At 59.7% G+C, this 20,514-nt stretch overlaps 1 protein-coding gene across 13 annotated transcripts in view; it reads left to right on the top strand.

Annotated features, from left to right (window-relative positions):
* Positions 1 to 2,239: 2,239 nt before the first annotated feature.
* The window catches only part of GPATCH8 (G-patch domain containing 8), a 28,249-nt gene continuing 9,974 nt past the window's right edge, over positions 2,240 to 20,514 (top strand). Inside the window, exons 1-8 of one of the 13 annotated variants that reach the window (XM_048927041.1) lie at positions 2,321 to 2,347; positions 8,219 to 8,293; positions 12,106 to 12,123; positions 13,123 to 13,195; positions 14,142 to 16,369; positions 18,245 to 18,312; positions 18,639 to 18,725; positions 20,308 to 20,451. In XM_048927041.1, the coding sequence (XP_048782998.1) occupies positions 15,928 to 16,369; positions 18,245 to 18,312; positions 18,639 to 18,725; positions 20,308 to 20,451 (741 nt within the window). In that variant the 5' untranslated portion in view covers positions 2,321 to 2,347; positions 8,219 to 8,293; positions 12,106 to 12,123; positions 13,123 to 13,195; positions 14,142 to 15,927. The other 12 variants (XM_048927040.1, XM_048927039.1, XM_048927036.1 and 9 more) reach the window with 12 other exon arrangements.

The following is a 20,514-nucleotide window of genomic DNA, read 5'->3' as shown; positions in this document are numbered from 1 at the left end:
TTGTGTTGTGCTGTGTTGTGCTGTGCTGTGTTGTGCTGTGTTGTGCTGTGTTGTGTTGTGTTGTGCTGTGTTGTGCTGTGCTGTGTTGTGTTGCGCTGTGTTGTGCTGTGTTGTGCTGTGCTGTGTTGTGCTGTGTTGTGTTGTGCTGTGTTGTGCTGTGCTGTGTTGTGCTGTGTTGTGTTGTGCTGTGCTGTGCTGTGTTCTGTTGTGCTGTGTTGTGTTGTGTTGTGCTGTGTTGTGCTGTGTTGTGCTGTGTTGTGTTGTGCTGTGTTGTGTTGTGCTGTGCTGTGCTGTGCTGTGTTGCGCTGTGTTGTGCTGTGTTGTGCTGTGCTGTGTTGTGCTGTGCTGTGTTGTGTTGTGCTGTGTTCTGTTGTGCTGTGTTGTGTTGTGCTGTGTTCTGTTGTGCTGTGTTGTGTTGTGTTGTGCTGTGTTGTGCTGTGTTGTGCTGTGCTGTGTTGTGCTGTGCTGTGTTGTGTTGTGCTGTGTTGTGCTGTGTTGTGCTGTGCTGTGTTGTGCTGTGTTGTGTTGTGCTGTGCTGTGCTGTGTTGTGCTGTGCTGTGTTGTGTTGTGCTGTGCTGTGCTGTGTTGTGTTGTGTTGTGCTGTGCTCTGTTGTGTTGTGCTGTGCTGTGTTGTGCTGTGTTGTGTTGTGTTGTGCTGTGCTGTGTTATGTTGTGTTGTGCTGTGTTGTGTTGTGTTGTGCTGTGTTGTGTTGTGTTGTGTTGTGCTGTGTTATGTTGTTTTGTGTTGTGTTGTGCTGTGTTGTGTTGTGCTGTGCTGTGTTGTGTTGTGTTGTGCACTCTGCCACACTCGCATTGCCCTGCGTGTCGTGTTGGAAGGCTCGCACATAATGACAGTCACACATGGGTGACACCTGGACCATATCGGCCTTAGTGCTGCAGTCTGTTGGGAGCAGAAATCTGCAGGAAGGGAAACTGAGGCCCTGGCCGAGGGTGGGTAGGAGCCGCTTCTGTCCTTTCTGAGCCACACTTGAGGGCACAGAGCTGGGTGTGCGTGGCATCATGGAGACACCCATCCCTGCTTGGTGGCACCTTGGGGTCCCTGCGCTCCACAGCACCACAGGCACAGCACCAGCTCTGCGCACGCAGCACAATGGGGGCTGTGCCCAGCGGTGATGTGAGGCACCAGGAAGAAGCCATCAGATGGGACATGGGCTGTGGCTGAAGCCCCGTGGTCCTGAGCCGCTCTGCCCTGTGGGGCTGCTCTCACTTCTCTCATCCAGAGCTGCTCGCCTGGCCCCATCCCTGCAGCCCCACACATGGCAGCAGGCTGGGGGGCCACAGTGTGTTGGGGCTCCCGTGGTGTGGGTGGGTGTCCCATGATATGAGTGGGGGTCCCGTGGTGTTGGTGGGTGTCCCATTTTGCAGATGGGGGTCCGTCAGTGTGAGTGTGGATCCCATGACGTGGGTGAGGGTCCCGTGATGCGGGTGCGGGTCCCACGATGTGAGTGAGGGTCCCACGTTGTGGGCGGGTCCCGCAGCGCCTCCTGGTGCCCGGCCCGCAGCGCTGCCCGCAGCACGAGCGCCCCCTGCTGGCCGTTTCGCAGCGGGCGGACTGGCGTTGCGCGCGGCTCGGACCTCAGCTCCGTGCTGGGGGCAGCCGGCAGGGAGATGCATTCCGAGCTGCCGGATGGCCGCTCACCCGGGGCTGCGCTCGGCGGCTCCGTGTGCGGCTGGAGGCGGTGACGAGCCACGTCGAGCCCGGTGCCATTCGGTATCTCTGTAGTGACACAGGATGGGATCGGTGCACCCCGGCTGCCGCTGGGAGCCGCGCGGCCCCATCGAGGCCCTGCAGGCTGCGCGGATGCTCTTTATAACGCCCCGAAAGGACCCGGCCCCCGCTCCAGGTACCGGCGGAGGGGCTGCACGGACGGACGGCCCGAGCCGGGGCACAGAACAGCCCCGCGAGCCGCCCCGCGAGAGGACTGCGGTCCCCTCGACCCCTCGCAGCGAGCTCGTCCTCCTATTGGTTCGCACCGCCATCGCTCAAGAGATCGGAGCGACTCCATTGGCTAGCTCCGAGAGGGCGGGAAGCTTAGTGCCCTCCCCGCGCACCCCGGGTCGCGCCCTCGCCGCCGCCGGCCGCGCGCACGCGCGGGGCGGGAAGCCGGATGCGGGGTGCGCGCGCCGCCGAGCGGCGGCGCGTGCGCAGAAGCCCTCCGCGACCGGGTGGCTGTGCGCCGCGCATGCGCGGGACGGCGGGCGCACGGCAGCGGCGCTGAGGGGAGGCGGCGGGAGGAGGAGGAGGAGGAGCGGGGGGGGCGGCGCGGGGCCGGGCCGCAAAATGGCCGACAGGTTCTCCCGCTTCAACGAGGACAGGGACTTCCAGGTAACGGCTGCGGCGTCCCGGGCCGGACGGGCCGTGTGCGGGGGGTCGGGGAGCCGCCAGGCCGCACGCAGCTCGCGGGGCCTGAAGCGTCGGGCCGGGGGGGAACAAAAGGAACGGGAGGAGCGGGACGGGGGGGTGGGGGGGCAGGGCGGCGGCGGGGGGCGACGGGACGGAAACGGACGGGAACGGACGGGAAACGGGAGCTGGGGGACGGGGGGGAGCTGACGGCGGTGATGGCGGTGATGGCGGTGATGGCGCTGACAGGAACGGGAAAGCGAAGGAGCTGAAGGCGCAGGGCCCGGCTCGGTGTGCGGAGCGGTCCGTGTTGGTGGGGAGCGGCGCGGCGGGAGCCTGATGATGTGCTGCAGGGCTGGGAGCTCCGTGGGCGGGATGGGAGGAAGTGCGGGGGGGTGCGGCACCTCACGGCAAGACACGGCGCTGCGGGGGGTGCGGGGGGCCGCGGAATGGTCAGGGGCTGCAGCACCAAAGGCAGGCTGAGGGAGCTGGGTTGTTCAGCATGGAGAAGAGAAGCTGCGGGGTGACCTCAGTGCAGCCTGCAGTGCCTGAAGGGAGCCTGAAACAGGAGGGGAGTCAACTGTGCAAGGGGAGATGGCAGCAGGACAAGGGGAAATGGTTGAAGTTGAGGGAGGGCAGATGGAGGTTGGATGTCAGGGGAAGTTCTGTGCTGTGAGAGCGGTGAGGGGCTGGAACAGCTGCCCAGAGAGGCTGTGATGCCCCGTCCATCCCTGGAGGTGTTCAAGGCCGGGTTGGATGGAGCCCTGGGCAGCCTGGGCTGCTGTGAAATGTGGCAGGGGGTTGGAGCTCCGTGATCCTTGAGGTCCCTCCCAACCCAGGCCATTCTGTGACTCTGTGCCCCTCCAACCACAGCTGTCCTGTGAGCTGTGCTGCCGTTCAGAGCTGGGCAGGGAGGAACCTGCTGGGTTCAATGAGGGTGAGTGCAGAGCTCTGCACCTGCAGGGAAACCAGCTCAGCAGCTGTGCAGGTGGGGGCTGAGCTGTGCAGGGAGCCGTGCACTGAGGACGCGGGGGTTGTGGTGGGCATGGGCTGGCCGTGAGCCGGCAGCGTGGCCTGGGGCCCTGAGGTGCACTTATGGAGTGGTCAGCAAGGCGAGGGTGGTTCTGCTCCCCCCTGCTCTGCCCTGGGGAGTTCGCATCTGGAATATCTGAGCTCTGGGCTGCTCAGTTCAGATCATCTGCAGAGAGCGGGGGCTGTGAGATGGGGGCTGGAGCATCTCCTGCCAGGGGAGACTGAGCGAGCTGGGGCTGTTCAGCCTGGAGAAGAGGCGGCTGAGAGGGGACCTCAGCTCTGTGCACACACCCTGAGCTGCGCGCTGTGAGCCCACGCGCGGGGTGACTTCGTTAAACTCCCCCTAATTAGCACTGACACGGTGCGATTCCGCTTGCAGGTTCCTTTTCCGGGCAGGCAGAGGTTGGGCTTGAAGACGCATTTCTTGTGATGGTTCCCTTAGGAGCGGAAGGCTGGGGAGCCTCGCAGTGGGAGCTCTGCAGAGCAGGGCAGCGAGCAGCTCCTGGCTGTGCGGTGCACAATGTGTGCACATGTGGGTTCAGCTCGCCTTGTTTTCCTTCCTTTGCAGGGCAGCGTGGCTTCACAGCAAGTAATGGCAGCGGCAGAACCTGCTGGTGTGTCAGTGTGTGATGTCAGAGGAGAGGCAGCACAGCCCTGCACGGCGAGCTGCTCTCAGACAATGGCTGCAGATGAGGGCTGTGTCCGTGCCGGGCGTCGCGCTCTGTTGTTTCCCGTGGGCTCATGTGAGGGGGGCCTTGTGCCACACTAGGCTGATTCTGATTCCTCTGTGAGTTCCGAAGTGAGGAGATGGGTTTGTTTTGTGTGTGGAGCCTTCCTGTGGGGGAAATGGGAAACGGGAAGAGACTCGGAGTGGCTGTGAGCCCGCAGAGCGAGGGATGAATTATAGAGGAGCCGCTCAGGTGTCTGCGTGGAGCCCTGCTGCTGGGCTGGGGGTTGTGGCTCGGCGCTGTGCTGCTGGGGGCCCTGCTGCTCCTTCCTCCCTGTTAGCTGCTCCTGGAGGTGAATTCTGAGCTCGTGTTCAGACTGAGGTTGCTGGAGGCAGAGCCCTGCGTGGGGTGCAGGAGGACCTGTGGTGCTCAGCGGGGGGCTGTGAGGCACCAACGCTGCTTTTGGTCGTCGGCGCAAAGCGCTGCTCTCAGCTGTGGCAAAATTCAGACTGTCGTTAGGAAGTCAGGGCTTTGTATGTAGGCTCCAATTTGTAGCGTCTTGGTTGCAGGCTTTGGCAGGTGGGCTTGCTGGACTGGAAGGCTGGGCTCAGCCACTGCGCTGGGAGCTGGGCTGGGGTCAGCGGAGGAGCTCTCGGGCTGCATTCTTTGCGGTCTGCTCGTGGTCTTGTGATCTCAGCGAAGCCAAAGATGTGCAGAGCCCCGAGAAAGGAAGAGAAACAAAAGGTCAGGAGCGCAGTGTGTGGGTCAGAGGATCCTCATCGCTGGGGAGGAGAGGCAGATGCCTTTGGGTTAGCGATGCAGCAACAGGAAGCTGTCCCAGGATGGGAAAAACAACACTGAGAGCTGCTCTGGTTTTGTCAGTTGTTTCTTTTCTGCTGGAGATGGGCTGGGAGGGCTGGCTGGGCAGTGGTGAGCCGGGGCAGGGCCTGAGCAGCACGGAGCTGCGGGGTGTTGGTTGGGTTTCTGTGCTCCTGATTTGCTCCAGGGAGGTGAGGACAGGCTGTGGGCTGCACGTGGCTCTGCGCTGTTAGGGGGAAAGGGAAACCAGCAGCACAACAGGAGGGGTGGGAGGGGGGCAAGGGGTCAGTGGGGACATGGGAGATGTGCGACTGCAGGGCTGCGGCTTCCCTTCAGTTGTAGCAGGGCTGTTGCTGTGTGCGCAGTGAGTTCCTGTGGTGACACGCTGTGCTGTTGTCCAGCTGTGCTGCAGCTGGGAGCAGAGCCCCGTGCAGGTCGGCACGAGGAGCCGCAGCAGAGCCCTGCAGGGCTGAGCGCCCGCATCACAGCAGGTCGATGGGGTTTGCCCTGGGCACGAAGCGGGGTCTGCGGCTCTGCATCCCCAGGGCAGGCGTGCAGACGTGCTGCTCTCCTTGTGCAGCTCCCACCACAGCCGTTCTCAGCCCGTCTTCCTGCAGCGCTTTGGGCAGGTGGTTCTTCTGAGGCTTTGGCTGTGCAGAGCTGGGAAGCCAGGAGTCCACGTGAGGCCGTGCTGCCATCACAGCCAGGAGCCACTGCTGGCCGTGGGGCTGCATGCTGCTGTCAGAGCGGCGCTGGGGGCTGGGAGCTGCAGGAGCTGCCCGCCTCTCCCTTGCAATTAAGGGTGCTCCTTTCAAAAGCTGCCAATTGAAATTCCTGTGTCGTAATTGCTGTTGTTGTATCAGCTGGAGAGGTTTTCTCTTGAAGCGCTCGGCCGTCGCTGCCGTGTGTTTGCCTACATTGTGGGTTTGCTGCCACAGACACTGAGCTGTGCGACGCCCCGTGGGCAGGAGGAGCTCCACAGGGTGCTGCGTGGTGCGCTGGCTTCCCTGCATGTTGTTGCACGAGGATCCTGTCGGCTCGGTGCGGCGCTCAGCACGCAGCAGCAGGAGGGTCTGACTGTGGCCGAGTGTCAAGTCGGGCTTCCCAGCTCCCCTCAGCAGCTCGTGCTGCCCTTTGCAGAAGCCCTAACATGGTCCAGGAGAGCTGAGGGTTGGTGGAGCCTCTGAGGGCGCGTGTTGGCCTGCAGAATGCGTCACCTTCTGTGCCTGTGATGAGCGCTGGAGCAGCACCGCTGCGCCGTGCTTTCCTGGAGCTGTTTGGGAGCACAGCTGTCAGCACTGGCTCCGCTTTGGAGCCGTTTGGTGGCACGGAGGCACAGCTGGGAATCACAGACCGTCCGTGGCTGCGTGCCGTGAGAGCCGGTCAGCTCTGGCAGCAGGACTGTGGCACCTCGTGTGTGTGCTGGGCCGCGCTCTGCCCGGCTCCTCGCAGCCACTGTGGGCTTCTGTGGCCCCTTTTGGCCTTCCCTTGTTAGCAGAGGCGATGGGGGCGGGCAGGGCTGGCTGCTGGCAGGGCGGCCCTGGTCGGCAGCAGGGCTGTGTGCTCAGCAGCCATGGTAGGAGCTCCTTCTGGTGCTCAGCAGCACTCCTGTGACTGTTTTGGTGGCGATGGTTCCCTTTGCTCGGAGCTCCCCTCTGTGGAGGCGCGGGTGGCAGCGATGGCACTGTGTGCCCTGTGCTCACAGCCTCGTTTGCCAGGAGCGCTGTGTTCTCAGCGTGTTTGGGGTTTAATTAACGGTTAGATTGAAACGTCTCCCTCTGCTCCATTGTCTCGGGGCACAGTGGCACAAAATGGCTCCGTTTGGAGTGCCAGCTCCCTCGGAGTGCAGCAAGGCAGCAGATGGAGCTCTGTGGCTGCAGGGCTGCCCCCCCCTTGGCTCCCAGGTCCCGGAAGGGTGCAAATGCATCAAGTCAGGCCCAAGGCGAGAGCAGTGGGGGATCGCTGGCTCTCACATGAGCTTGGTTTGCTTGTGGGCTGCTTTGCATTTGGCTTGGATGGGGTTCAGTCTTTGGATTCGCTTCCGGGAGGGGACTTTTGTTTTTGTCAGCAAAGCCTGGGATGGGCCAGGCGTGCTTGGGAGCCTCGCTGAGCCTCGCTGCCTTCACATGGAGCAGGCAGGGGGTTGGGCAGCCCAAGTGACCCAGCTGGCACAGTCAGAGCTGACTGCAGGCAGCGAGTCATGCTGGGAAGTCAGAAGGGAGAAAAGCCAGCACTTTGTGTTTGCTGTGTTTGTAATGCTCCTCACCGAAATGCTTTGCGTGTTGCGTTCTTGGATTGCTGCTCTGCTGTGAGGGGCTGCAGGGAGGATGGCTGCAGGGCAGCTGGTGTTTGGGCACGAGCACCAGATCGCTTTCTCTTGGCACCAGGTCTCTGGGGCTGCCTGGCCAGCTGGGAGCACAGCACAGGGGGGTTCGGGGGCTGCCCTGTGCTCTGCCAGCTGCACTCAGCTGGGATTAGCAGCAGACCTTTCTCACGTTTGCTTCCATGAGCATTCCTTGCAGCAGAAGCTGGTGCTGGTGGAAGGGAGCAGCGATGCTGTGTTCCCAGCAGCGGCACTGGGTGCTCCTGGGCGGTGCTGGGCTGCGAGGCACTGGGGGCACTGATGGGGGGTGGCTGCCCCGGGCGGGATGCTGTGTGCAGCACTGGGAGCGCTGGCTGCTGGGGGTGCAGCGTGAGCATCTCCTGTGGGCAAAAATGGTTCTCTGCCTTTGTGGTCTTAGGAATTTGCAGCTTCGGAGCGGCCACAATGGAGACGGTTGTCCTGAAATGGCTGCTGGTGCTGCTGGCTGCTCTCCTGGCTGAGCCCCAGCGCTCAGCATCTCACAGAGCAGTGCAGCGTGCTGCTGCTTGCTTCCATCCCCACTCTGTGCCCAGCGCACAGGACGGGAGAGCTGCCCTGCTGTGCTGCGGCGGTGGGGCGGGCGCACGGCCCTGCTTTGGGCAGGCACGGCTCTGTGCTGCTGTCGCTGTTGAGCGCTGTGCCTGCAGAGCTCCACAGCAGCTCAGCGCAGGGCCAGAGCTGCACCGTGGGGCAGCCGGCTCCAGCCGGCCCTGGGGTGGCGCTGCCCCAGTGTGTGGGCAGCCAGAAGTGCCGCCGTCTCACGTGTGTGATCTCTCACAATTTGTGCAATTCACGTTGGGCCGCGTTTCGGGCGCCTTCCTGACAGCCCACAGACTGAGCCGGGCCTGCGCTGAGTTTGGTCATTTCTGGTAAAAATGGAGCGAACAAACCTGAGCCCAAACCTGCACGTGAAACGAGAGCTGTGGGCCGAGCCACCTTCTGTGCCGTAAAGCTGACCGTGCTCTTCTCTCGCAGGGCAACCACTTCGACCAGTATGAAGAAGGGCACCTGGAGATAGAGCAGGCGTCCCTGGACAAGCCCATCGAATCGGTAAGGCTGTGCTCAGCACCGGCACCCTCCTGCCCCGTGCTGGGCCCCGGGCGCGTTGCTGTGGGCAGGAGGGGCGAGCTGCATGCTGAGCTTTGTGTGTGCAGGGCTGCCGGCTGCCAGCAGCCATCCTGCACCGTGCCGTCCAAGTTCGGTGCCGTACTTCAGCGCTGACCTCAGCCACCCAGAGCCGTTAGGTCGTTTTATATTTCTGCCAAAGAATCAGTTTAATTCTTAGCAGAGCCGCAGGATAGCGCAGCAGAGTGCCTGCTGATCCCCTGTCGTGTTTGGCTGACGGTGGGTTGGGATGCACCTGGCGGTAGGGAGCACGGCTGTGGCAGTGCAGCAGAGCTGCCCCACGGGGCCGGAACTGCGGCCAGGATTTTTAAGTGTTGCTTTTGTGTGTTTTGTGGCTTTTTTTTTTTTTTTTCTTATGAATGTGGAGAACACAGCCATAAAACGGGGCAAGCCTCAGTTTTGTGTAGTTTTCCCTTTTAAAGCTTTTTGGAGCCTTTTAAGTCCTGTCTCTGCCAGCCGTGGGTGCAGGGCTGTGCTCATCTGTGGGCCTGGTGTCCAGCTTTAGCCCTGCAGCCTCAGTCAGTGCAGCAGCAGTAGGAGAGGAGGAAATGTGGTGAGCACTGAGCTGACACAGAGCTCTGCTCGGAGAAACCGCTGCTGTTAGAGGCAGGAGCTCTCAGGTGTTCCCTTTCCCACCTAAGAAACGAAGCTGCTGAGGCTGCTCTGTGTCCGTGCCCACTTAGAAGCACTCGGAGTTAGCGAGGGCGCAGCGTCTCCTCCCTGGTGTGTAGGTCGGTGTTGTGTGTGTTTGTGTGTGTTTGGATGTTTACCAGAATTTACACAACTTGGGGTGTTCGACGTTTTTCTTCCGCAGCAGTTGGTCCATAGTAGCTAAGCAGCCCCGATCTGGTTTGTATTGCACGGTCTGCCTTTTTTAATTTCTTCTCTAGGGTTTCCTTTCCCTTTTCTTATTTCTGTTCTTCTGGTCCAGTGAACACTGCATATAGTACCTCCTGTCTTCTGTGCTGGCATGATGCTAGATCCAGGCATGGCAGTAATCGATGACGCATGAGATAATGCTGCAGAGATGGGGTTTGTATTCAGCGTTGTCCTGAATACCTCAGTCGCGCTGTGTGGCGCGGGGCTGCGATGGAAGTGCTGACAGATCCAGGAAGCACTCAGGCGCGTTGCTGCACGCAGTGCTGATGGCGGCCTGGTGTCAGGAGGTGCCCGGCTCTGAGCTCCGTCCCCAGCTGGGGGCTCTTGGGGTCCCAGCGCGTCCGCAGGAGCTGCACGTGGACGGCGGCGCCTGGTGCGTGCTGGGCTTCTGCAGGCACAGCCTGTGGTCGCAGGGGTTTGCTCAGCGAGGAGCCGCGGCAGAAGGCTGCGAATGAAATGGCAGCTTTAGCATTTAATTCAGCTCTGCTCAGCGTGGGGCTGCTGAGGTCCCTTCCAACCCCAGCAATCCCAGGGTTTGGCTCCGTGCTGCCATCCGATGGGGGCGGCGATTTGCAGCTCAGGGTCGGTTTAACACCTCGCTTTGGCCTCGTGGTTGAGCTGCGCTCCACCTGAGGGCTGTCGGCTGGGCGGCCGTCGCCTTGCACTGCTGTGCTGAGCCTTCGTGGCTCTGCCCTCGGCCTCGTGGGCAGGCCTGGCTCTGCGGGCTGCCCTCACTCAGCACAGCCTCCATCTCCACGTCGTCTTCATTCAGAACGCTGTTGGTTCTCGGAAGACGACCTGCAGGTGGAAAGCAAGAATAATGCGTCAGGTTTCCCGCTGCCAGTGAAAATGTTTCCCGCCCTCTTAATGACCCACGGGCTGAAGTTAGCAAGTTCCCAGGGGGGTTCCCTGCAGCTCTGCTGTTCTGGCAGGAAGGCTGCTGGCACCTCGTGCTGCCGGCCCAGCAAACACAGAGCGTAGCCAAACTGCCATGGGGAATCCATCTCTGCAGCATTATCTGGTGAGAGGCGCTGACCGTACTGCTACAGCATGCAACTCGGAGGTGGCTGGAAACAAAGGTCTGGGAGTCTACAGATCGTTACAATGCTGACACGTGTCCTCAATTCGCACGCCGGCGTTTGGCTCCGTGCAGCCCTGCCTTCTTTGGGCCACGGCCACGCGCGGCTCCAAGCACAGCACAACATGGCAGCAGGGCCGGCCCGGGCCCGGAGATGTGCGCAGCCTCAGCCAGAAGCGATTTTCCATTCTGAAATTGAAAGTATTTCCCATCAATGGACTCCTCATAGCTCCGAGAGCGATATTTTCGCTTCTCCCGCGAGTGACGGCGCCTTTGTGCTGCTCTGAAAGGTGCTGCACACACGCTGGCGGCGTCGGCTCAGCCACTGCTGCTCATCCTGAGCCGCGGAGCCCTCGTGCAGCATCTCAGCTCGCAGAGGGCTGTGCTGCTTGTGAGCACTCAGCGTGCGCTCAGCTCAGCAGCGGCAACGCGTGGCTCCTCTCCTAGGGCCCGTCCTCCCCACACTGCGCTCCTCGACCCCAGTCCCGTGGCTGTGAGTCCTCGGCTCTCGTCCCCACACAGAGGCGGCACGGCGCCGAGGCGAGTGGTGCTCAGCAGCACGCTGCTCCCTGCCCTCGGCACAGAGCCGTGCTGCCGGCCCGCTGCCTTTGGTCGCACCACCTGTACAGATCTGTGGACTCCACTGGTTCCAAAGTGTAACTGGGAGAGGCTGCTGGTTTGACATTTAGCAGCAGCCACGTGTGGACAGCGCTATAAATAACGTGCTTCTTGAAGCTGAATGGTGTAGCATTACTATTTGGCTTTTCTCTCTGGTCTTCATTGTGTCATCTGTAGTGAGCTCTAGGTTTTGTTTTGGGACTCTTTTCAACCTCTCGTTTGCATGGGTTCACCCCGTAGCATCCAATCCTCGCTTCTGGTCCCGCATACACAGTCAGCACAGCTTACAGCCCACTCAAGAGACTCACGGCTCCCGGTGCTGCCCACAGAGGAGCAGAGCGCTGCAGCCCTGGGATCCCATGGGAGCCCTGCACGGGGCACAGCCGGTTCTGGTTCGGCCTCCATGCAGCCCCACTGCACATTGCAGAGCCCCCTATTGCCGCAGGGCCTCTCCCGCCCCCAGCAGCACCAAACCCCTCCAGTTCTCACGCAGATCTTTGTGCCTTTCCCCGCTCGCTCTGGAGCAGGCTGCAGGCCGTGCTGTCACACACGGTCGCAGTGCTGGCTTCCAGCTGGCTTAGCAGCCGGGCCGGGCACAGGGCACACAGCCCTGCGTTTCCGCCTCGCAAAGCTCTCATCTGCATGTAGAGACATAGGAGCAAAGGCCCCCGGCCCTCCTCGCCCGCCCAGCCTCCCATTCCTGCTGCATCCGCGGTGCAGGCAGCCCCAGAGCAGCAGTGTGAGCACGTGGGGCCCGGCGGCAGGCAGTCGTGTGTCCTGAGAGGGCGCCGACCGGCTGAAGGTCGCAGCTCAGTGGCAGCAGGGCTGGGTGTGAGAGGGGCGCCGTGCCCAGAGCTGCGTGCTGAGCGTGTTGGGGCGGCCGTCCTCTTGAGTGGCGCTGTAAGAGTGGCGCTGTGTGTATAGCCTGTAAGTGGGTCTGTTCTCCCCTTAACATTCGTCCCCCCTCACTGTGTCAGTCACAACGCACCGCTCTTGAATCTCCCAGCTGGTCTTGACTTGTTGAATTTATTTTATGCTTTCACTCTTCTTTAGTAAGTACATTACTTGCAAGCAGTGAATTGAAAACAAAGCAAAAGAAAAACGACCATTAGTGATTGGACAGTTTCTTACTTTGTGTTACATTTAACTGTTCTTTTGACAGCCCAGTTTTTAAAGCCAGGTTCGTATGGAAATGCTTTCACTCCACTTGCACTGCTTTTGGAAATAGCGTCCCGCTCCATCCGTGTCCCCTGGTGCCTCGCTCACCCGCAGTCAGCACAATGTCTCATCCCCGCCTCGTGCTGCTCTATGGCCGCGCTGCTGCAGGCGCCCCCCGCCGGCGGCCCAATTAAAAGCCAGCCCTTAATTGCGCGGTTTTCCACCCGCCCGATCGGCTTTTCCTGGGGAAGATGAGACATTATGCTAATTGTTCCCCCCGTGCACTAATGGTTCCTCGCTGTTATGACTGCTAGGCCTGTTCCATTCTAACACCTTAGTGTTTGGTTAGTTTCCATGTGAGATGCATCACCCAGTCTGTGCTTGAGCTCATTTTATTTAATCGATTTCCTTATTTTGTTTTTACTAACCTCACTGTTTTTTCAGTTTAATATTGGCTGCATGCTAGTTTATATCTATATATACATATATAAAACCCAATCAAGTGTAGTCTGGATTGTGCTCTGATTGCGTTTGGTTTTAGTGGTGGGCAGTGCTGCACTGACAGCTTTCGGTTCTCTAAATCCTGACACGCAAACCAAGCGACTAAACCCAGCGTAGACCTCCGCCAGCCTCCTAATGGTGCTGTCTAGGTGATGGATACGATTGTCTCAGTAGCCTGATTTTATGCTTTTTACTGTCAATTTTGATCGGTACACCTTTCCTCCCCCATTGCTTTCTGTTTTTTTGGTTGTCGTGGTTGTTTTCCTTTCCCCTGACGCACACACGTTGCCCAGCACACCATCAGACAGCGGCCAACCCCGGCCCTGCAACAATTCCAGCCAGCAATTTTTGCCATCGGTCTCTCCCTTTCCTCGGGCACACGTTGCCTTCTCAGTAGCATTTTTTTGCATGCGTATCTATGTAGAAAATCTCTCGTTCATCACATGTTTCAGTGGCGGCGGGAAGGGAAGGATAAATTATTGGAATATTTTTGGTTTGTTCTCTCTGTTCTGTCTGTCAGGATAATATCGGACACCGCTTACTGCAGAAGCATGGCTGGAAGCTGGGCCAGGGCTTGGGCAAGTCGCTGCAGGGTAAGTGCTGCCGTGAGCTCCCACAGAACCTCTGCTCTCCGTTCCTACGTGGGTCGTTGCCGCCGCCGCCGTGTGCAGGCAGAGGCACTGCTGGGTTTCTGTGGGGAGGCGCTGCGGGTCGGACGTGGTGCTGCACTGACTGCACGCAGCGCTGCAGCCGGGGGGCTGAGCTCCACGGCTCCCGAGCGTGTGGGGCGGTGTGGGGCCGCATGGGGCCACGTGCCCACGGCCTGCTGGCAGCCGGGCCGCCCAGCTCGCTGCTCCCCTGGCTGTAGTCTGAAGAGCTGGCAGCCTGTGAGTGGCCCTGCTGCCCCCAGCGGCCCCGCAGAGCTGAGGACTGTTGGAGAGGCGCGGGGCTCTGCGCCCTGGAGATGCCCTGGGATGCGGTGGGCTCTGCGGCTGAGGCTCTCTGACCTCTTGGATGGGGCCACACTGGTGGTTAATGCTCCTCGCTGCCCCTACCCGGGTTCCATTCGGAGTTCTGTGGCTCATGCTGCCCTTCTTACTGTCCCTGTGCCTCGTGCCGGTGTGCAGGGGGCTGGAGCTGCCGCCCTCAGCATCGTGCTGTGGCGCAGCGTTGGCTGCGTGTTGCTCAGCCTGCTTCCCCCTCTGGGTGTCCCTCTGTCACTCTGTGTGGGAGCAGTGAGCCGAGGGAAGGCCGGGCCCGGTGCACCTGCATGAGGCCACGGCCCTGGGGCTGCCAGCAGTGTGGGGGGCGGGGGGCAGCTGTGGGGAAGTGCTGCTGCGTCCTGCTGCTCCACAGCATCGGGTGGGCTGTGTTGGAAGGGCCCCGTGGGCATCGAGTTCCACCCTGCTGCACTGGGCTGCGGGAGGAGCTCCCTGCTGCCGTGCGGCACCGCGGGACGTCGCTCTGAGGGTGTTTCATTCCTTGTCCTGTGGCTTTTCTACCTGAATCGTCCCCAAACCCCAAATCTGCAAACTGAAGAAAGGAAGCAGTGGCATCCAGTTTGAACTGTGCTCCGGGACCATGGGGAGCGAGGGCATTTGATGTGCGCTGAGGACAGGAGAGCAGAACAAAGACATCTTCTCACTTCCATGTTCTTTTCATCAAAACATCCAACGGAGATTTCTAAAGAGGTTGAGGAGAGAACGCAGAGCTGCCGTGCTGTGAGCACTGCGCTGGAGCCTAAAGGACGTCCGGTAGTGCAGAACTCAGAGCACTCTGCATTTCTGTTCGCCATGAATACATTACCTGCCGTCCTGCATTTGGCAGCCAGCCCTCAGAGCTGATTCTTTTGCACACGCTGAGATCACCCTCCCCTTGTTTCCACATGGCTGACCTGAACAAAGCCGGTGCTCCTGCAGCAGGAGCCGTTCCACCCACCAGGGCTCCCCCAACGTCAGCGCAGCTGGGGGTTGCACTGCAGGCAGCGCCTCAGCAGCGGGGAGTTGTGCAGCCACAGCAGGGGAGGCTGCAGGAGGGGCAGAGTGGGAAATCCCTGCTGGATTTCTTCCGTCCCAGCAGGGAGCGCTGAGCTCGGCAGAGGTGGGCCCTCCTGAAGCCCCCTGTGGAGGAGCTGTTTGCTCCTCACCCAGCCCAGCTGCAGCTCCTCAGGCTGTGTCACAGAGCTGAGCCACATCTTGGTGCTTTCGGGGACCGTGCGGCCCGCTGGGGTCGGTCACAGCAGGGCTGGCGTGGCAGCTGCAGCCCGGAGAAATGTGCTCAGGGTTCACATTCCAGAGGTGTCGAGTGCTGGCTCACCAAATGGCCGGCAGCTCATCTGTCCGTGTTTTTCCATTTGGTAAATGCTCTGATCTCACAGAGGAGATGTTTGTGAGGCCCTGGGAACACAGAACAATGCACATCCGAGAAAAACAGCACGAGGAAATGAGGAATTCTGTGTTCATTTCGGGGGTTTGGAGCCGTGTGAGAGTATGGAAGAAAAGGAGAAGAATCAGCCGTTAGTCAGTAAGAATTGGGTGGTTTGGCAGCGTCTGTAAGAACTGGATGTAAACATGATCTTATCTGCAGCCTCTGAGTGAGTGCTGGCGGGGATCTGAGGTTGGCACAGACGGGCATCTCTGCTGCTTGTGTAGCGTCAGTCAGGGCAGCAGGGTGGCAGCAGGGATTTCACGCGCAGGACGGGGCGGCGCTGATGAGAGGAGCGCTGGGAGCCGATGGCCGCCGTGTGCGCGGCTCCTGCGTCTGCTTCACGCAGCGGAGCTCCTGGCGCGGCTCGGGATCTCCTCCGTGGGACTGGGGCTGCCTGCTCCTCACCGAGCAGGAGAGGCATTTCAGGCTTCGTCTGAGCCTCGTGTCTGTCTGCGGCCCCTGCCAGAAACCGGAGATAAACAGGATGAGCTCAGCGGTGCCGCTCCCAGAGGACGGCAGGATGAGAGGCCGCCTTGTTTTCACGCGCCTCGCGCGGCCGGCGGCACAGGGCTGGGGGGGAGCGTTGCTCCGGGCCGGCAGGGAGCGTCCAGGGCTGCCGTGAGCAGCAGGCGGCGCTTCCTGCGATGGGCGGCGGCCGGGAGCTCGGGGTGCAGCGGGCCCAGGGGAGCTTGCAGAGCTTGCAGAGCTTGCGCGGTCCTTGTGAAAAACGAAGCTCGTCCTCGAGCGGGACGGCTCTGCAAGTAAGTAGGGACGGTGCGTACTGCGGTCCCGTCCCACGGTGTGCCGGGGTGCGGCGCTCCTGCCCTGTTGTCGCTCCTGCCTGCTGTGAGCAGCCGGCGCTGTGCTGCTCTGTGCTCTGTCACGGGGCTGCGCTGGGATGCGCTGCGGTGCTGCCGAGCTGCTGCCCGTGCTGAAGTTGCTCTCGGGGGCAGCTCTGCCTCCTGCCCGCGTGGAGGCGCTCCGTCCGGCTGCACGGCGCCCCCTGCGCGCACGCCGGTGGATGTCCTGTGGTGTTTCCGGGCTGTGGGGGCAGCAGACCGGACCTGTGGGGCTCACTGCCTGCTCACGGCACCCGCGGTCCTGCGGCGCCATCCAGAGCTGCGCTGCCATCCAGAGCTGCGCTGCCATCCGGTGCTGCGCTGCCATCCGGTGCTGCGCTGCCATCCGGTGCTGCGTTGCCGTCCCGGGCTGCGCTTCCTGCCCCTTCCTGAGAGCCCGGCTCCCTGCGCGGTGCGGCAGGAGGCGGCGCTGCGGGAGCGCCGAGCCGAGCGCTGGGATCGGTGCTCCTGATGTCGCTGCCCTGTCACGCGTCCCACCAGGTGAGGTTGGGCCGCCCCACAGCAGCGCGGCGCCGGCCGGGCCCACGGCGCGGTGTTGGGGTGGAGGGGTGAGGAAGGAGCCCGCTGTGGTTGCCCACCTCCCTGCCTGCTGCAAACCGCCTGTTTTCTGCCCCAGTGGTTTCTGCCTAACAAATGGTGTTTCTTTTTTACAGCGTTATGATCCTGGACTTGTTGTGGTGATGGTAAACTTAGCAGTGGTAATTTTTAATTTTCAGACTGAATTACTCCTTTTGTCATCAGTGCACCAATATGTTAGGCTTACTTTCTCTGTTGTAGCCATCATCCTTCTGCTTGGTCTTTCATTTTCCTTTCCTTTCTTTATGCACACTTGTCTGATCCTCGTTCATTAAAGGGTATTGCTAAGAAGGGACGTTTCTGTTTGTGTTAGAACTGCCAAAATCAGTTTAAACGTCAATTTCTAATACTGTCCAAACTTGATTTTCCCCACCGTGGGCACCAGCACTTGCTACTGCAATTTACAAAGAGATCTTGAGTAACTCTGCCTGCCTTAGAAGGCAGAAGCTCCGCTGCACTGTTTGTGTGCGGGGCTCCACGAGGCGGCACCCGCGCTCTCCATTGCTGGAGAACCGAACCCCAATCCGACCCAAAACGAAGCTGAGATGCAGAATGGTCGGCACGCGTGGCCAGCCATGCTGCTCGGGTTTGCCAGCCCCGCCTGAGACGTTTCGAAAGTGATGCTGCGCTTAGGAAGCCATTTTTATAACCCGTCTTTAATTTGGTCCTTTTGCTAAAAATTGCAGTCACTGCTTCCTGTATTATACCATTGGGCGGAAGAGAAACGTTTCAAATGAGGAACAGCATTAAAGCAGCCAAAGGCGAGCGTGGTTCCAAAGAGCCACGGTGCGTCGGCCGCGCTTGGAGCTGTGGCCGCGTGCCATGGGCGCCCCTAAAACAACGCAGCCTGAAACGGAGCTGTGTGCCTGCCTGAGGCAGAGCCGTGCTGCTCGCTCCAGGGCCCTGGAGAAGCGCTCTGCATCCATCCCAGGAGCTCAGCCCTCAGCGCCCTGCGCCGCAGCGTCGCTTTGGCCTGGGAAGGCCTGCGATCTCAGAGCCCAAAGGTATAATGGTGTTGTATGTGTGTATAACAAAGCAGGTGTTTACGCCGACCCAGAGCCATGAGCAGGGCTGTAAACATTCTGTTTTCTCACCCAGGGTGTGCGCCGGAGAAGGTAAGTGCTGTTCCAGCAGGTTTACATCGCAACCGACAGCGCGGGTTGGGATGTAACGTACAACAAAACAATCCAAAACAGAGAACAATCCAAACGAAATTAAAAAGCTGTGGTAGTAAAGTGCTTGCGTGCCCCATTTTGCTTTGTTTGGCTGGTTATGAGTGGATTAAAGATAAGTTGAAAAAACAAACAATAATGAAAACCAAACCCCAACAAAATCTCCAGCGTAGTTTGATTAGTTCCAAGTCAATTCTCTTCGCTAGCAGTCCTTTTCACAGCTTGCAGCCGCGTCGCCCCGCGGCCCCGGGGGAGGGCAGAGGTGGGGGTTCTGTGCTGAGCAGCAGTGGGGTTCAGGTCTGTGAGCTGTGCGTGGAGCACAGCGGCTCGTTGGCAGGTCCTGGCAGCACACACACAGCAGGATGTGCTGCGCTTGGGCGCTGAGCACCAGCTGGTTCCTCGGCGCCGTGTGAAGGCACGGAGCTGTGCCGCGTGGGGCCGGGAGGCACGGCTGGCTGCAAGCTGTGGGAATGGCTCGTGTTTGGTTCACTGTAGCTTTCTGGTCTCTGCACTCCAAGGCAAGATCTCTAACCACCCAAACCCAATGTGTCGAGCGAGCCGCGGGCACGGCGCAGCCCCTGACCGCCTCTGTGTGTTCCTATTGCAGGGAGGACAGATCCCATCCCAATTGTCGTCAAGTACGATGTCATGGGCATGGGGCGCATGGAGATGGAGGTAAGGCTGCTGGGTGTGGGGCAGGGTTGAAAGGCCTGTCTGGGTGTCGAAAAGTGCTCTTAAAGCCAGGAAATGCTTCTGTGAGAACCTGCGCTCTGTTGAGCACCGCTGAGCTGAGCTTTGTGCCTCTGCTTGGCAGCTCCCACTGCGCAGAGCTGGAGCTGCTGGTGCTGCACTGCAGGCCAGCGCGGTGAGGGAGAGACCCAGCACAATGAGGGGCCCAGCTTTGAGATTGCATGTTCTGGCAGTGCCTGGTGCAAGAGGGGTCTGTGGGACAAAAGGCCATTTTCAATGTTTGTAATTCTTCTTCTGTTTGTTTTAAAAAGCTCGACTACGCCGAAGATGCCACTGAGCGGAGGCGTGTATTGGAGGTGGAGAAAGAAGATACCGAGGAGCTGAGGCAGAAATACAAGGTACTGAGCAGCAGCGTTCCCAAGTCCTGTGCTGGCTGCTGTAACCCCAGCAGGAATGCACTCTTGTTGTTCCCTGCTGTCACTGAGACAGCTCACATGTGAACAAGTGGGTTGCTCACCTGGAGTTGTTTTGCTGCTGAAGAGCTTTGGGACAGCAGTGCTTTGGTCCCGCAGCCAGCAGTGCTGGGCCAGGCCTGCTGCCTTGTGGGCACAGAGCGCACAGAGCCGGCCTGCAGGGGCTCCCTGTTACCAGCTGGTGCTGAGGCATCACACAGTGTGTTAGTGCTGCTGTGCAAAGTGCTGCCCTCTGACAAGGCAGAACGTGGCTGCAGGGCTGAGAAGTTCTTGTTCTGTCCCTCTGTGGGAGGATTGATTGGGCAGCATCACAGAATGTCCATAGATAGGCCATGTTTTAAGGTTTACCAAACTGGTGGTGTTCTCTGGAGTTCATTCCTCCCTTCTGGATGTTCCTTTTTCCCCCGAGACCTCGACTTGTTTGGTGATTTCCTGCTGTATTTGTTCATTTACTTCTGTAACTATTGTGTTTGTGATGACTGCTGTCTCTTGATTGCTTTGGAGCTGAGTGACAGTACAGAAACCTTGTGGCACGTTTCAGAAACACCGCGGTGCTCCTGTGCTCTGGGTGGGGACAGGAGCTCCTGTGTCGGCGGCACCTGATGATGGAGAGCAGTGCTGTGTGTCACCAAACCGTTCTTTTTGCAGCTGCCTTTTCAAGCCTCCCTGCCAGCATTCAGCACAGGTCCCATTCGGGTCCCTTGCAGGAACTCAGCAGAGCTGCAGCAGTCCCTCCCTGCGTGGATGTTGCCCTCGTGTGCTTTATTGCGTTTCTGCATTAAAGCTCTGCCAGGGCCGTTCCTTCGCAGCTCTGAGGTGATGCAGCTGCCAGCTGTGTGCAGCAATTCAGCACATCCAGGGGGGGCTGCGGATCGCTCTGTGCTGAGAAATGCTCCGTCATTCCCTCCCCGTTGTGGGCAGTGATAAGTGAGAGCTGCTCCACCACAGGATGTGTGCTGCACAGCCTTGCTGGGCGCAGGAAGCGCCTTCTGCCTGGCAGAGCAGCCCGGCCCGCCGTCGTGCTGGGCTTCTTTCCTTTCCTGCCTTCATGGCAACCTGCTGCAGCCCCACAGCCCCATGTGCTGTTCTTTCTTAGTGTGGTTTCTCTGCGCTCAATAAAACGGGAGCTTAAATCCTTCTTTATTTAAAAGCAGAGTAGCGCTTGGAGGGGAAATAAAGCCCATCTTGTAGCAGCAGGATGTTTTAGATTTTTCTCCTTTGGGTGCCGAAATGTTTTTTGCACAGATCTGGCCTTGCAGCAGCACATCAGCAGTGTTGTGTCTGTGTCCCTGAGGTGGTAAACCAGGAGATTCAGCACGCTCCCTTGGACACCATCTCATCAAATCGGAAGAAGAAAGCTTTCTAAGTGCGTCTTCTTTTTGGTGCTTGTGGCTCCTCTTGTTCATGGGAGGAGGAACCCTTCAGCTGGTGTTTGCTGAGGACTTCTAGAGAATCTTTCAAATTGCTCCAGGGCGAGTCCAGCTTGTAACTTCTCTTTGTTTTGCAGGATTATGTGGATAAGGAGAAGGCGATTGCCAAGGCTTTGGAAGACCTCAGAGCCAACTTCTACTGCGAGCTCTGCGACAAGCAGTACCAGAAGCACCAGGAGTTTGACAACCACATCAACTCCTACGACCACGCTCACAAGCAGGTAAACAGAGCTCTGCAGGCGGTGCTGCCCGCTCGTCGTGTGCTCTGTGCAGCGTCTCCTTTG

Source organism: Lagopus muta, chromosome 25, assembly GCF_023343835.1.
Source record: "Lagopus muta isolate bLagMut1 chromosome 25, bLagMut1 primary, whole genome shotgun sequence".
NCBI classification, from domain to species: Eukaryota; Metazoa; Chordata; class Aves; order Galliformes; family Phasianidae; genus Lagopus; species Lagopus muta.
Note: the sequence above shows the minus strand (reverse complement) of the source record. Positions and strands in the feature narration are given on the sequence as shown.